Raw genomic sequence first — 14986 nt, forward strand, 5'->3', positions numbered from 1 at the left:
TTTCATAAGTAAAGAAGCATGCTCAAATTAGAATATAAATTTAAAAGCACAAGGTGAGATCCATTGAAGATGATGAGGATCTCCATGATCACAGTTCCTTGCTCATGAAATGAATTCATTTCTAGACGAGAGCAAAGCTGAAGAAAATTGTGCGGACAAGAGACTCATCTTTCATCCTCCTCTGTCTTCTCCAGCAGCTATCTGATCCAGCTGGACAAATGAGATACATCAGATGGCCTCACATGCTTCAATAAGAAATCTTCTACTTCTTCTTCTAAACATTTGCAAGAACATCACCGAATCAGGTAAAAGATGATCATTTTTATTGAAACTATTGATTTTTTTATATACATGTTGATTTGATTAGGAACATTTTTAGATGACATTATGATCACGGGGATTTCCCTCAACTCAGAGGATTCCTGTCATAGTATTAAGCTTTTTTAGGGTTCGTCATTTGGAATCACAAGAAAAGGTTTGTTCTCACCTAATTCTCTTGAGCATCTTGTATCTTGTCATTTTAGGCATCTAGTAATCAATAATGATCATGTTCACGTTTGGTTCCTACTAGAATAATGGAAGAGAGAAAATCCTCAATTTTCCAATCAGAATCCCATATATCGATCGATGAATCCAAGGGAAAAGGACATGGAAATATATCAACTCACCATTCCCAATACATCCAGCACTTTCTTCCCGTTGTCCACAACCTTGACTGTGATCAAGCAGTCAAAGAAAAGGGGAGAAATCCTAATTAGCCAAGAAGAAAGAAGAAAAGGTGATGAGTTCATGAAGGATCGGTTGTCTCCTACCTTGGTACTTGGAACTCCATAGAAGCGTCACGATGATCTCCAAGTCGATTATTCACTGTTGTTTCAAGCGTTGTGAAAATATTATCATTAACAATGGTTGATTGCACCATTGCCCCAACTATTGTTAAAATTGTCTGTTGGGGTTGCATCAAACACAACAGTTTCATCAAAAAAAAAAAATTGTTGTATCAAAGACAACGATTTTGTCAAAAATTGTTATCTTTTATCAAATTTACAATAGTTTTTTATAAAATTATTATTTTTATGGTGTTGTTTTTTAACAGTTTTGTTGTAGTGCCATTTCCATGTATATAGATCTGACATTTGGTCTTCCACTGGCTGGTCACAGCCTTGATTCCGTCTCTCCAAGGATTCCGCCCCATGAAACATCTAATAAGATAGAAGCCCAAGGAGTCTTCCACCGTGTATATATCTCCATAGTCAATGCACAACCGCTTCTTATTGCCCAAGAATACGATGCTTTATTATTAAGGCATGAATAGTGTGATTTCCCAACACAGGTCTCCAACTATTAAGTGGCAGAAATAAAAATAAATAATTTTAATAAAAGTATAATTTACAATTTTAAAATATTCATAATGTTTTTTTAAACAAAAATTAATAACAATTTTAAAAAACATTAATAAGAACTTTAATGATTCTATGTGAATATGTTTGAATTAATTTCTTGTTCTAATAATCAAAATAAACATAACGAATAAAATGCTAAGTAATATGATGTGATATGAAAGTTTAATTTTTAAAATGTTGTAAATCTAGGTTCTTTCGCTGGTTTATGAAGATACAAATTAAGAAAAATGTATAGTTAGTAAGATATAAGAATTATTAAATAAAATAATAAATAAAAAGGAAATTATTTGTATATTTTAAGTGTGTAATTTATATTATTTTGTTTACTTTTAAATAAAAATAAATGGAAGGGAATTTATTGTTTTATCAACACTAATTTTACTATTAAATTTTATGAATATATTTAAAATATTCATAATGTTTTTTTAAACAAAAATTAATAACAATTTTAAAAAACATTAATAAGAACTTTAATGGTTTTATGTGAATATGTTTGACTTAATTTCTTGTTCTAATAATCAAAATAAACATAACGAATAAAATGCTAAGTAATATGATGTGATATGAAAGTTTAATTTTTAAAATGTTGTAAATCTAGGTTCTTTCTCTGGTTTATGAAGATACAAATTAAGAAAAATGTATAGTTAGTAAGATATAAGAATTATTAAATAAAATAATAAATAAAAAGGAAATTATTTGTATATTTTAAGTGTGTAATTTATATTATTTTGTTTACTTTTAAATAAAAATAAATGGAAGGGAATTTATTGTTTTATCAACACTAATTTTACTATTAAATTTTACGAATATATTTAAAATATTCATAATGTTTTTTTAAACAAAAATTAATAACAATTTTAAAAAACATTAATAAGAACTTTAATGGTTTTATGTGAATATGTTTGACTTAATTTCTTGTTCTAATAATCAAAATAAACATAACGAATAAAATGCTAAGTAATATGATGTGATATGAAAGTTTAATTTTTAAAATGTTGTAAATCTAGGTTCTTTCTCTGGTTTATAAAGATACAAAGAAAAGTGTATAGTTAGTAAGATATAAGAATCATTAAATAAAATAATAAATAAAAAGGAAATTATTTGTATATTTTAAGTGTGTAATCTATATTATTTTGTTTAATTTTAAATAAAAATAAATGGAAGAGAATTTATTGGTTTATCAACACTAATTTTACTATTAAATTTTATGAATATATTAATCGAGGTTTATATTTGGTATAAATTTTGAAATTTCTTATTTTAAGATTAATATAAATAAGCATAAATTAATTTTAACATTAATTTTATATAAATTATATGATTACATTAATGATAAATTAAACATTTAAAAGAATGAAAATAATTTCCCTTTTATGTAACAATTATTATATCTTACAATTTATAAATTTTAGGATTACAATAATAATAAATTACAAATTTAAAGAATGCAAATAAGTTTCCTTTCATTCATTTTTTTATTTAATGATTCTTATATTTTACTAACTATAGACTTTTTTTTGTGTATTTATAAGTGAGAATGGGCCAAAATTTACTACATATTGCAATACTAAACTTTGATATCATTTTACATCATGTTACTTCGTATTTTATTTCTAGTGTTTATTTCAATTGGTGGAGCACAGGCAAGATCATGGAACAAGAAAGCTAAGCATTCGCTTAAAACCATTCAGGTTGTCATTAATATTTTTTGAGAAATTATAAATAATATTTTATTTGAAATTATTTATTTTTTGTTAGACGATAACTGGAGATCTATTTGACTGTGTTGATATGTATAAGCAACCAGCATTTGACCATCCTTTGTTGAAAAATCACACTCTCCAGGTATTTAGCATTAAGAACATAAGTCAAATTGATATGATGCCTTTTATTGCATGGTTATAGTTCATTTAGCCTTTTAACTGGCCTAATAATCTTTGCAGTTAAAACCAAGTAGTCTTCCAAAAGGAATGAAGCTTGCAAAATCTAAACCAGATTCTTTTTATGCATTTAATGATTCTTGTCCTTCTGGCACTGTGCTCGTCCACCGGACTCAGAAACAAGATTTAATTGAGTCTAAACTCTTGAGAACCCAATTTACAAAACAAGTTGTAGCTGATGACCGAATTGTGGAACAAAATCACGTGAGTTATTATTATTATTATTATTGTAATTTTAATTCATTATTTATAGAGTTTAAAGATAAATAATATTTGCATTGTATATAGTTTGCAATAATTGAAACTCCATTTGCTCAATTTTATGGAGTATACGCAAAAATGGCGACATATAAGCTTCCAGATCTACAAGCTAATCAAACATCATCCAGTAGTATATATCTTTTTGGCGATGCAAAATCTCCAACTAATATGATCATAGCTGGTTGGCAAGTAAGTTAATATAAATCATTTAATAATAATATTATTTTATATTGTTACTAATATCCAATTTCATAGGTTTCACCATCCGTTTATGAAACCAGTTATCCTCGATTTTTTACTTATTGGACCGTAAGTATAAATTTTTTATTTTCATAGCTTTATATATATATATATATATTCAGTAAAACATTTAATTATGTGTTTTCAGAGTGATGCTAATGTTAAAACGGGATGTTTGAATTTGCAATGCGCTGGTTTTGTTAGCACCACTAATATTTATGGACCTGGAAGTTTTATTCCTCAATTTTCCACTTATGGCGGCGAACAGAAATATCTATCGATATTAATCGCTAGGGTAAATTTTTTCCCCTAAATGTGTTTTTTAATTTTTTTGTTGAAGTTTAATCCTTATTGATAAATTTTGTGTATTTTCATTTATAGGATTCTATAACTGGCAATTGGTGGATTACATATAATGATGAGCTACCTTTGGGATATTTCCCCAAGGAATTACTTCCAAAGATGAATGATTATGCCGACATTATACAAATGGGTGGACGAGTTAAGTCTCCCTCGAATGTGCCAAGCCCTCCGATGGGCAGTGGTCATCCAAGTAATGAAGGACCTAATAAAGCTGCTTATTTCATTGAAATTCAATTTATTGATCAGTCGAATAACTGGTTTGTTTTGAATCCTAAGGATATTTTGCCTGGGATTGATATTGGTGATTATTATAATATATCAGATAATCAGTATGTAGATGATAAATATGTTTTTGCTTATGGAGGAGGTGGAGGTTTCAAATAAGAGATATCAATCTTATGTGTAATAAATTTTCTAAATTTATTAAATTTAGATCTATGTTTTTAATGAAATTATTTTAGCCCAAAATAAACCACTAGTCAAATCCAAAATGGATTCTTATCATGCCTAAACCTGACCTTCCATTGTGATATCAAAGCTATTCTACATCATCAGGATCCTTTTCCAAATGTAGAGATTCTCTCATTTATATAGAGGAATTATGTATTCACATCTATGGATTATATTCAAAAATGAACTAGTGCATGTGCATCAATCTGAACTAGGCTAATGGATGTAAATCCTATTGATGCACATGCATCTCTACCTTAGAGCCTGTTGAAGATAAGGGGACTCAGCATTTTGCATCGGTTGTGGCAGCTCGGTGGCATCAAGGTAATTAATGTTTTCCTCCTCCATTATCATCCTCATATTTAGGGGTGAGCAAAATATCATTTAAATTGAAATAATCAAATGAATCAATTTATTTTAAAAATACAGTTTGATTAATTCAAAATTTTATTTTTTAAAATTAATCTCAATTTATTTAGTTCAATTTTGATTATCAAATTTAGAATTCAGTTAAATTAATTAAATTAAATTACCAATAGTCATTCTAATTAATTGATTATTGGTCCACAAATCAAACTCAATAAATTTAGAAATCAACTTGTGCAATCGATTATCCATATAGCAATATAGCAGTCAATTATCCATATAGCAGTCGATTGTTAATACAAAAGTTCTATTAATATGGTAACAGGCCAAATTATTTATTTTATTTTGGTTTGATTTACGATTTAGTGACAAAACATTAATTAGTTTGGTTTATTAAAATATCAATTAGTTCAGTTAGATCGGTTCAATTTTAATCGATTACTCAGTTGACCGATGTTACTCTTAAAAAACTTATGTTTTGATAAATTTCTATACAAAAATTGCAAATTTTGCAGGATTTGGTTGTATACTTCAAAGCTTTTTTTTTAGGGGAAACATAATTTATTCTGGAACACTATTTATCTTTATGGAGGTGTTATTAATAGCCTAAACAATGGGCTAAATAAATGATTAAACTAATTACATCATAATTATTAAATGCTAGAATTTTTGTTTATTATTTATATTAATTAGTTGGGATTGAATTTATTTTGTAGTTGCACCTTATATATAAATAGAGATAACAATGTATCTTATCTATAATTTTGTTTCTGGCAACACAATAAAGCATACAACTCTAAATATTGAATGCCAAATTTTACATAGGCTTGAGTTTGAAGGAAGCATAAAGTGGATTTGATAATAACTTCCCGTGCTGGCTGTGTCAGCTCAAATGAAATGCTTTATATCAACCCTTTCAATATAAATCTTATTGTCATGGGTATCATCTATCGTTTTTTGATTTATCTCTCTACAAATGATCATGGGGATGACCGTATGGTACACTCAGGTCAGCATATGACCTTTTGCCACATTGTTGTCATGACAACACTTTGCATCTAAAATGCTCATCTTAGTTTAGAAGAGGGTAGGCATCCAATTCTACCAAGTGCATTACATAACCTAAAAATTTGTCAAGACAAATGTCCAAATAAATTTCATGGATGCACCACCAAACTCCACAGGTCAAAGTCTCATGGGTAAACGCCATCTCCTTAGCAATCAAATGGCAAGCATAATATTATAGGTGTTGTCTCGTACTGCTTCAGAAGGTCTTTGGCATCAAGTAATTGTCACAAATTCCTCTAAAAAAGTCTTGCTTCTTTTCATTTTTTCTTGGTTGCCTTATAATGATGTTTAGTTTGGTCATAGTTATCATGTTCCTGCTAAAGATTATTCATGTGGGTTCAATCTTAAAAGAATCTAGCATATGAATGGGTACAGTCTATCGAAAGAAGGTAAGTTCTAGCCTTTAGAAAAAGAATGTGATATGCATTGATTTTATAATTCTATTTCTTGATACATAAAAAGATTAACAAACTAATAGAATAGCAATGTGTATACATATATTCATTCTACATCAATAAAATAATGGGGAAAATAGATAAATCAACCGAAGGAAGATATTAAAATCTTGGTATACTACAAGGTCGTATGCTTTTAAGTAGTGCTTCTTCTAAATGTTTGAATTTTTTTTTGTCTTTTTCTGTGTCAATAAAGAACAATAGGATCTTAATGATTTTGCTAGTATTTAAGGATAACTAATATGTATATTGTAGTATTTATCCAAAAATAGAGCTAACAATGTAATTTGTATACCATTTTGTTATTGACAACAAAATAAAATATTAACTCTAAAGTACTAAAGAATCAAACTACAGTCTTTGTTGGATAGTAATGACGGACTCGTCGGAGCCTTTTCAAAGTAGTACGTAATTATAAAAGTCATAGCAGATATTATTCTGAAGTTGTTGGTTGAAGGATGTTATATAGGCCAATTTCAGTGTAACGATCATCCTTCTTACTACTACTACACTCTAAGGATGACCGTTACTTGACTACTAACTCTACTTAACCGGTATGATAAAAAAAATCACATGGAAACCCTACCGAAAAATTTCGGCAGAGTCTCCCCTGTACCGGTGACCATATCCGTAAATACATACAGAGTATACTCAGCCACAGGCGGCTGGAACATATATTTTCACAACCACGCAGTTTAATAAATCAAATCATGTAAGTAATGAAAAGCGGAAACATAACTTCTTACTACAAAATTTTCTCATCAACTTAATAAGAAATTAAACTAAACAAATTCTTAAACTAAGTGAGTTCTTTAGCTAAGTCTCAAGGATCTCCATAGTCCACACATCACACACCGTCACAGCATCTCCTCGTCGCCTTCTTCCTTATACTTTAGCTTTTCCTTTATCTGCAGTAGGAGGAAAATAGTATCTATAAGCTAAAAGCTTAGTGAGCGCTATCCTACTCACAAAAACTCGATATGCATGTATATAAATAAAAACATGCTAAAACTGAATGCTAACATGTAAAGCTACTCATGCTCATAAATAGCAAAGAAATCAACTAACTGAAAAGCTAACATGTATAGCTACTCATGCTCATAAATAGCAAAGGAATCATGCTAACTGAAATACTAAACATGTATAGCTAATCATGCTCATAAATCAATAAAGGAATCATACTAACTGAAATACTAAACATGTATAGCTAATCATGCTCATAAATAGCGAAGAAACTAACTGAAAAACTAACATGTAAAGCCAATCATAGAACTATCATGTGTATCAATAAGAAACTGAATTGCTACCTAAGCTAAACTAATTAATGCTAAACTGAGTCTAACTTGTTTTCACATAACTAATTTGTGAAGTTTTGAAAACTATTTACATAATAGATTAAAATAATAATCATGCTGCTGATGGGCCCGGCAACTGTACTTGTTGTGCGCGCATCCCTAACTAAACCCGGGATTGCAAGTTCCGAGTCTAGTAGGGTTTACTAGGTTATCTAAACCTAGGGACGACTGTGGGAGCCCAACCCAATGGATATCTAATCCAGTACAGTGCCACTGCTGAAAGTAAAATACTGGTTCATAAGCTAATTAACTTATCTTGCTTTTACTAGGTTATCTGAACCTAGAACTAGGTTATCTGAACCTAGAGACGACTGTGGGAGCCCACCCATTGGACCGTAGTCCCATATAAGCTGAAGCAAGACTAAATAAGTTATTTTAAATGCTTCTACTGCATTTACTGAGCTATTAAAATGCCTACTGTAGCATTATATTGAGCTAAGCATTTTATCAAGCACTTGGTGTGCACTAGAACACACCCTGCGTACTGAAAATCTGTATACAAAGCTTAACATAAATCTGCATGCAAAGCTTAACAAAAATCTCCATATTAAGTTTATCAAAATCTGCATACTAAGCTTATCTAAAATCTGCATGCAATATTTATGAAAATCTGCTTATTAAAAATCTGCATACTTTACTTATAAAAATCTGCATGCTATAAAAATAGAACTGCTCATGTTATTCCATTAGCAATTAGGAAACTAGAACAACTTAAGCATGCTGTGAAAGTAAAACAACTTAAGCATACAAAGAGATCTAACTATACTAAAATTCTGCACTATACTACTAAATTCTGCATATTATAAGCTTAACAAAATCTGCATACTATGTTACTAAATTCCACATAACATTCTGCCCTATCATGCTTAACAAAAACTGTGCTATATTACTAACCAAAAATCTGCAGTACCTTTAATTACATACTTTAAGAACTAAACTACAATCAAGTATCCCACGGCATCTTCACCCACATTGTGACATTGTACACACCTTGCAACTAAACAAAGATTTGCTACTGAAAGCTAGGAAAACATAACTGTTCTTCATGTATTGTAACATAACATACCATTCTGCAGTAGACTACAAAATCAAACTATATGCCTTAAAATAAAACTAAACTCTTTCTTGTTCCTTGCCCAACAACAGGAGTCTGAAATCTGTAACCCTTCTAATTTACTGATCATGCCCACAAGAATTCATGAACAAAAGGATTTGGATCCACATCTGAATTCTCTTAAGCTAGCTACGGCAGCAATGACAAGAGAAAGCCAAAATTAACTAAACTACAACACTAAATTCCGAACAGCATGTTTTAACAAGAGAAATCTAACTACAATAAATTTGTAACCTACTGAAACTAAAATTCCATGTAAACATGTTCACCACCGAGACTTTCATAAAGCAACAGAGAACTTTTAGGGCAAAACATGCTGCGGCAGAACTTCAAAAGCCTCACATTTTACAGGAAATAAAGGTCGAACTAAAGATTCAAAAACTACCCTTATTGCTCTAGGAATCCCGATTTATACAGCCTTCCGGAAACAAAGAAAGGAATCAAAACTCTTAGCAAACTCAAATCTCTGTACAGCATGTTTCAAAGCAAAGAAGGAGAAAACAAAGCTCGGAACAACTCCTACTGCAGGTGAGTAGCAACTCACATGTGTTCCTTGGACTTACAGCCGAAGAGAAGAACTTCTAATTCTTCTAGGGCTTGCGGCGAGCTTGAAATCTCGGTCTTCTTCGCGCCTTCGAGTTCTCCTTTACGAGAGGAGCTTGGATCGGTGAAGAACTCACGGAAGAAGACGCTCGCCGGCCGCCGGAGACGAAGCCGGCTTCGTCGTCGCCGAGTGCGAGAAGAGAAATTTTGAGGGAAAAGAAAATAATTAATCCCTCTCCTAACTTATCCTTTTATAACCTAGGGTATTCTGTTATGGCTTAAGATTATTTCGCTCCTTACCTTTTCACGAAATACTCGTGGAAGAGTTGGTTGGCTGCGGTTTTGACCAAGTCAAGGGTTGCGGTTTCGAATCCTCTGCTGTGCACTTTTATTTCCAATTTATTTTATTGTTCCTAACTACTACTTAAATATATATCGCTTCATATATAATTAACAAAACATCCGTAGACCAGATGGTTGGCTGAGTCCGTTAAAATCTGGTTTGGGTCCGAGCTCTTGGGTTCAAAACCCAGCTTTAACACTTTTATATATATATATATTTTAAACTTCTTTCTCTTGGTAAAAATACCAAACAAACTCCAAAAATTACGTAAAAATACTTTAAAAATTCCTAAAAATCTCTAGAATTTTTCTATAGCATTTCTAGATTTTTATAAGGACTTTTAGAACTCGAAATAGGGAAAATTGGGTCGTTACATTCAGGCACTTAGGTCCTGTGGTATTTTGATCATTGTGTCTAAGTGTGCAAGAACTTAGGAACATATGAAGTCGAGCGAAAGACGCAGCGGACGAGAAGTATGACACAGTAATTGAGTCGATGAGCATGATGCATTTGAGGGACGAGAAGCTACAAAAGAGTACACAGGTTGTAAAATACCGAAAAAGGCGAATAACCATAAGGGAACTTTTAGAAATTTTTAAAAATTTTCTGGGAATTTTTCGGAGCTCGTAGGACGAGTTTAAAGGGATCAATTATTGGGTCATGGGAAAACCTGTTTAAGCTACTCCATTTAAACGAGGAAATTTTTTTAATTCTTTTTTATTTTCTTTTTCTTTTTTTGTCCTTTTTTCTCCCGTGCCCTAATCTCACGTTGTCTCCTCCCCTTCCTCTCGCGGCGCCAACCTCCTCTTCATCTTCCCCAACCCGATGGCGCCGCCTCATCTCCCACGCGTACAAAGCATCGGCTAAGGAAGCCTCGAGCTCTCTTTCTGTTGGGTTTTTCGGGCCGCGAAAACCGCTTTTTCGCGTCGCGGAAACCCCGAATCACCCTAGCCAACGGATCTCGTGCGAAGAAAAAATTCGAAGATCTACATGATGAAGATCTTTACCTTCGATGCGTTGCCTTTTCCGTATCCCGCTCGTCCAAGATTCGTCGGATCTCGAAAGTATCAAGGATAGATACTTCTCTATATGTATCCACACGAACACACTAGGTGGAGATGACCAAAACAAGGTGTGCTAGCACCTTTGGATGGTTCGGCCAAGAGAGGAGAGGGAGAGCAAAATTGGAGCAAGGAAGAAGATGAAGGAATGAATGAGATTAATTCCAAAAATGAAACTTATCTCTCCCATTCATGTGGTCGGCCACATTAAGAGCATGAGTAACTCCCATGGAATGCCAAGAGTCACAACTCTTGGTAACTCCCATGAGGAGGCATTCCACATAAGCAACCATAATGATGTGGAGCATTATCATTGGTCCACATCTTGCCCACTCACCAATGAGGTGGCATAAAGTCAAGTCAAACTTGACTCTTCATCTTCATCTCAAGTCAAGTCAAACTTGAGTTAATCTCTCTCATGGTTGATCTAATCCAACCATTTAATTCAAGCCAATTTAATATAATGAATCTAATTCATTTAATTAAATTGATTTAATGAGTCATAATCCAAATTAGACTCATTAAACACATGAATCAACTTGAGTCTAACTCAATTAGCCCAATTAGGATTACTCTTAATCCAATTTGATTCATCAAATGAATCTAATCCTCTTGGTTCATCATATGAACCTAATCTCCATCTAAATGTCCTTAGTGTGTGACCCTATAGGTTCTTGTAACGTTGGCAATGCCCCTAAACCCATTTAGAAGCATAAGTAATGAGCGGTATCTAACAACACATCATTACTACCCAATGTTACAAGAATGTTGAGATCCAACATCACCTTGTGACTACTAATTGTGACTCCTCACAATATGCGACATTGTCCTTCTATCCTAGACACCTAGATTGATCAATGTGAGGCATAGACCGTGTCATCCTCTAATCAATCTAAATCTTGAACTCCAAGTAGACTCACTCGATCAAATGAGCTCAACATCTCATGTTGACTCATTTGGGCATGGCCATGCACTTCGTGGTCTAACTCTATCAAGAATACCGATGTCGCTCCCGTCATATGGGAGGGATAGATCCCATCTACATCACTCACATCCCTCTGCATAATTCGTTATATACCTAGTAATCGCCTTTATAGTCCACCCAGTTACGGGTGACGTTTGACGAAACCAAAGTACATAACTCCTTATGTAGGGAACCATGGTGACTTCAGGTCTAAGGACCAATAGTCATACTAATAGTCACATGAGAAAGTATATGACACTCATATAACGATCCATGATACTTTCTCATGGCGGGTCATTCAGTATACATTCTCTAATGTATACCCATGTGTCAACTTGATATCTCTATATTCATGACTTGTGAGATCAAGTCATCGAGTTGACCTACATGTTAGTCTTATTGCATTAACATTGTCCCTGAATGTTAATACTCGACTAGGAATGATTAAGAGTAGTGTTCCCTATATCATCTCACTATCGGTTCAACTAACCGATTGATATAGGTGAGAACCATCTACTCAAGGACATTATTATACTTAGTTTATTTGACACCAATACAAGTAAGTATAATAACCAAAAATCCAAATGTCTTTATTTATATAGAATATGATACAATAAGTCCAAAAAATATAATCATTAAATGATTGGCTCTAGGGCTCTAGCTAACAATCTCCCACTAGTACTAGTGCCAATCAGTGTAGGCTCTAAGCCCAAATGACCTAGTGTGACCATCATGCTTCTTCTGTGCCAAAGCCTTGGCCAAGGGATCTGCAATGTTAGCCTCTGTAGGTACTCTGCAAATCTTCACATCTCCTCTCTCGATGATCTCTCGAATGAGATGAAAACGCCGTAGTATGTGTTTGGTCCGCTGGTGTGAGCGAGGTTCCTTCGCCTGTGCTATAGCTCCATTGTTGTCACAATAGAGCTCAATGGGGTAAGCAATGCTAGGAACCACCCCAAGTTCAGTGATGAACTTGCGGATCCAAACTGCCTCCTTTGCTGCCTCTGATGCAGCAATGTACTCGACTTCTGTTGTAGAACCAGCTACTGTATCCTGCTTCGAACTCTTCCAATGCAAAATATGAACCCCGACTGCGATCTATAGTCATCCTGGTCGGTCTGGAAGCTAGCATCACTGTAACCCTTTACAGCTAGCTCATCACTGCCTCCATATATCAAGAAGTATTCTTTAGTCCTTATTAAGTACTTAAGAATATTCTTGACCGCTATCCAGTGACTTTCACCTGGATCTGACTGGTATCTGCTCGTCATGCTCAAAGCATACGAGACATCAGGTCGAGTACATAGCATGACGTACATGATCGATCCTATGGCTGAGGCATAAGGGATCTGATCCATGCGGTCTCTTTCCTCTCTAGAAGAGGGACCTTGAGTCTTCGAAAGACTCACGCCATGTGACATCGGCAGAAATCCCTTCTTGGAGTTCTGCATGGCAAACCGAAGGAGTACCTTGTCAATGTATGTACTCTGACTTAGGCCAAGCAATATCTTAGATCTATATCTATAGATCTGTATCCCTAGAATGCGGGATGCCTCACCTAAGTCCTTCATTGAGAAGCAACTCCCTAGCCAGGTCTTGACAGACTGAAGTATAGGGATGTCCTTCCCAATGAGCAGTATGTCTTCCACATACAATATGAGGAAGACAACTGTGTTCTCTACAACCTTCTTGTAGACACAAGGTTCATCTTCGTTCTTGATGAAACCAAACTGTTTGATTGCATCATCGAATCGAAGATTCCAGCTTCGAGAAGCTTGCTTTAGTCCATAAATGGACCTATGCAGCTTGCATACTCTGCTAGTATGCTGTGGATCTACAAAACCCTCAGGTTGTGTCATGTACACATCCTCGAGTAAGTTTCCATTCAGAAACGTGGTTTTGACATCCATCTGCCATATCTCATAGTCATGGTAGGCTGCAATAGCAAGCATGATCCGAATGGACTTAAACATCACTACTGGAAAAAAGGTTTCATCATAGTCAATACCATGAATCTGCTTGAAACCTTTAGCTACCAAGCGACCCTTATAAATAAGTCCATCCATGTCAGTCTTTCTCTTAAAGACCCACTTACACCCAATGGGTTTTACCCCTTCAGGTGGATCAACCAAAGTCCATACTTGGTTGGTGTACATGGATTCCATTTCGGATCTCATGGCCTCTAGTCATTTCTCGGAATCTGGTCTCATCACAGCTTCCTGATAGGTGGTAGGCTCATCCTCTATGAGCATAACGTCATCATGGTCAGACAAGAGAAATGACTATCTCTCAGGCTGACGACGTACCCTATCAGACCTGCGAAGAGGTATGTCTACTTGAACTGGTTGTTGTTCCTTAACTCCTTGTGGAACAACATCATCCACAACACTTTGTGGTTCCAGTTCAATTTCCATCGAGGCATCAGTGCTATTGTTCGCATCTTGAACTTCTTCAAGATCGAACGCGCTCCCACTAGTCTTTCTAGAAACAAAGTCCCTTTCTAGAAAAACCCCAGTCTTTGCCACAACTACCTTGTACTGACTGGGAATGTAGAAGTAATATCCCTTAGTTTCCTTGGGATATCCAATAAAGTAGAACTTGTCGGATTTGGGTCCTAACTTGTCTGAGACTTGACGTCGAACGTAAGCCTCACAACCCCAAATCCTCATGAAAGACACCTGGGCATCTCTCCCAGTCCATATCCTATATGGTGTCTTTATCACGGCCTTGGATGGAACTCGGTTGAGTATAAAAGCTGCCGTGTCTAGAGCATAGCCCCAAAGAAATGTCGGAAGATCAGTGTGACTCATCATAGACCGTACTATATCTAATAGGGTACAATTCCTCCTTTCGTATACACCATTCCACTGTGGTGTTCCAGGAGGAGTGAGTTGGGATAGAATCCCACACTCAGCTAGATAATCATGGAACTCATGGCTAAGGTATTCTCCACCTCGATCGGATCGAAGTATCTTAATACTCTTGCCAAACTGGTTCTGTACTTCATTCTTGAATTCTTTGAACTTTTCAAAGGATTCTGACTTATGTGTCATCAAGTAC

General features: G+C 34.2%; 1 protein-coding gene across 1 annotated transcript; it reads left to right on the forward strand.

The window, feature by feature from the left end:
- Positions 1 to 3194: 3194 nt before the first annotated feature.
- LOC122050362 lies at positions 3195 to 4591 on the forward strand. Its single transcript, XM_042611269.1, has 6 exons — positions 3195 to 3248; positions 3347 to 3547; positions 3632 to 3793; positions 3860 to 3913; positions 3993 to 4139; positions 4226 to 4591. Exons 1-6 carry the CDS (start codon positions 3195 to 3197, stop codon positions 4589 to 4591), a joined length of 984 nt encoding a protein of 327 aa, XP_042467203.1.
- Positions 4592 to 14986: the final 10395 nt, after the last annotated feature.

This window comes from Zingiber officinale, chromosome 3A (genome assembly GCF_018446385.1).
Source record: "Zingiber officinale cultivar Zhangliang chromosome 3A, Zo_v1.1, whole genome shotgun sequence".
Taxonomy (NCBI): Eukaryota; Viridiplantae; Streptophyta; class Magnoliopsida; order Zingiberales; family Zingiberaceae; genus Zingiber; species Zingiber officinale.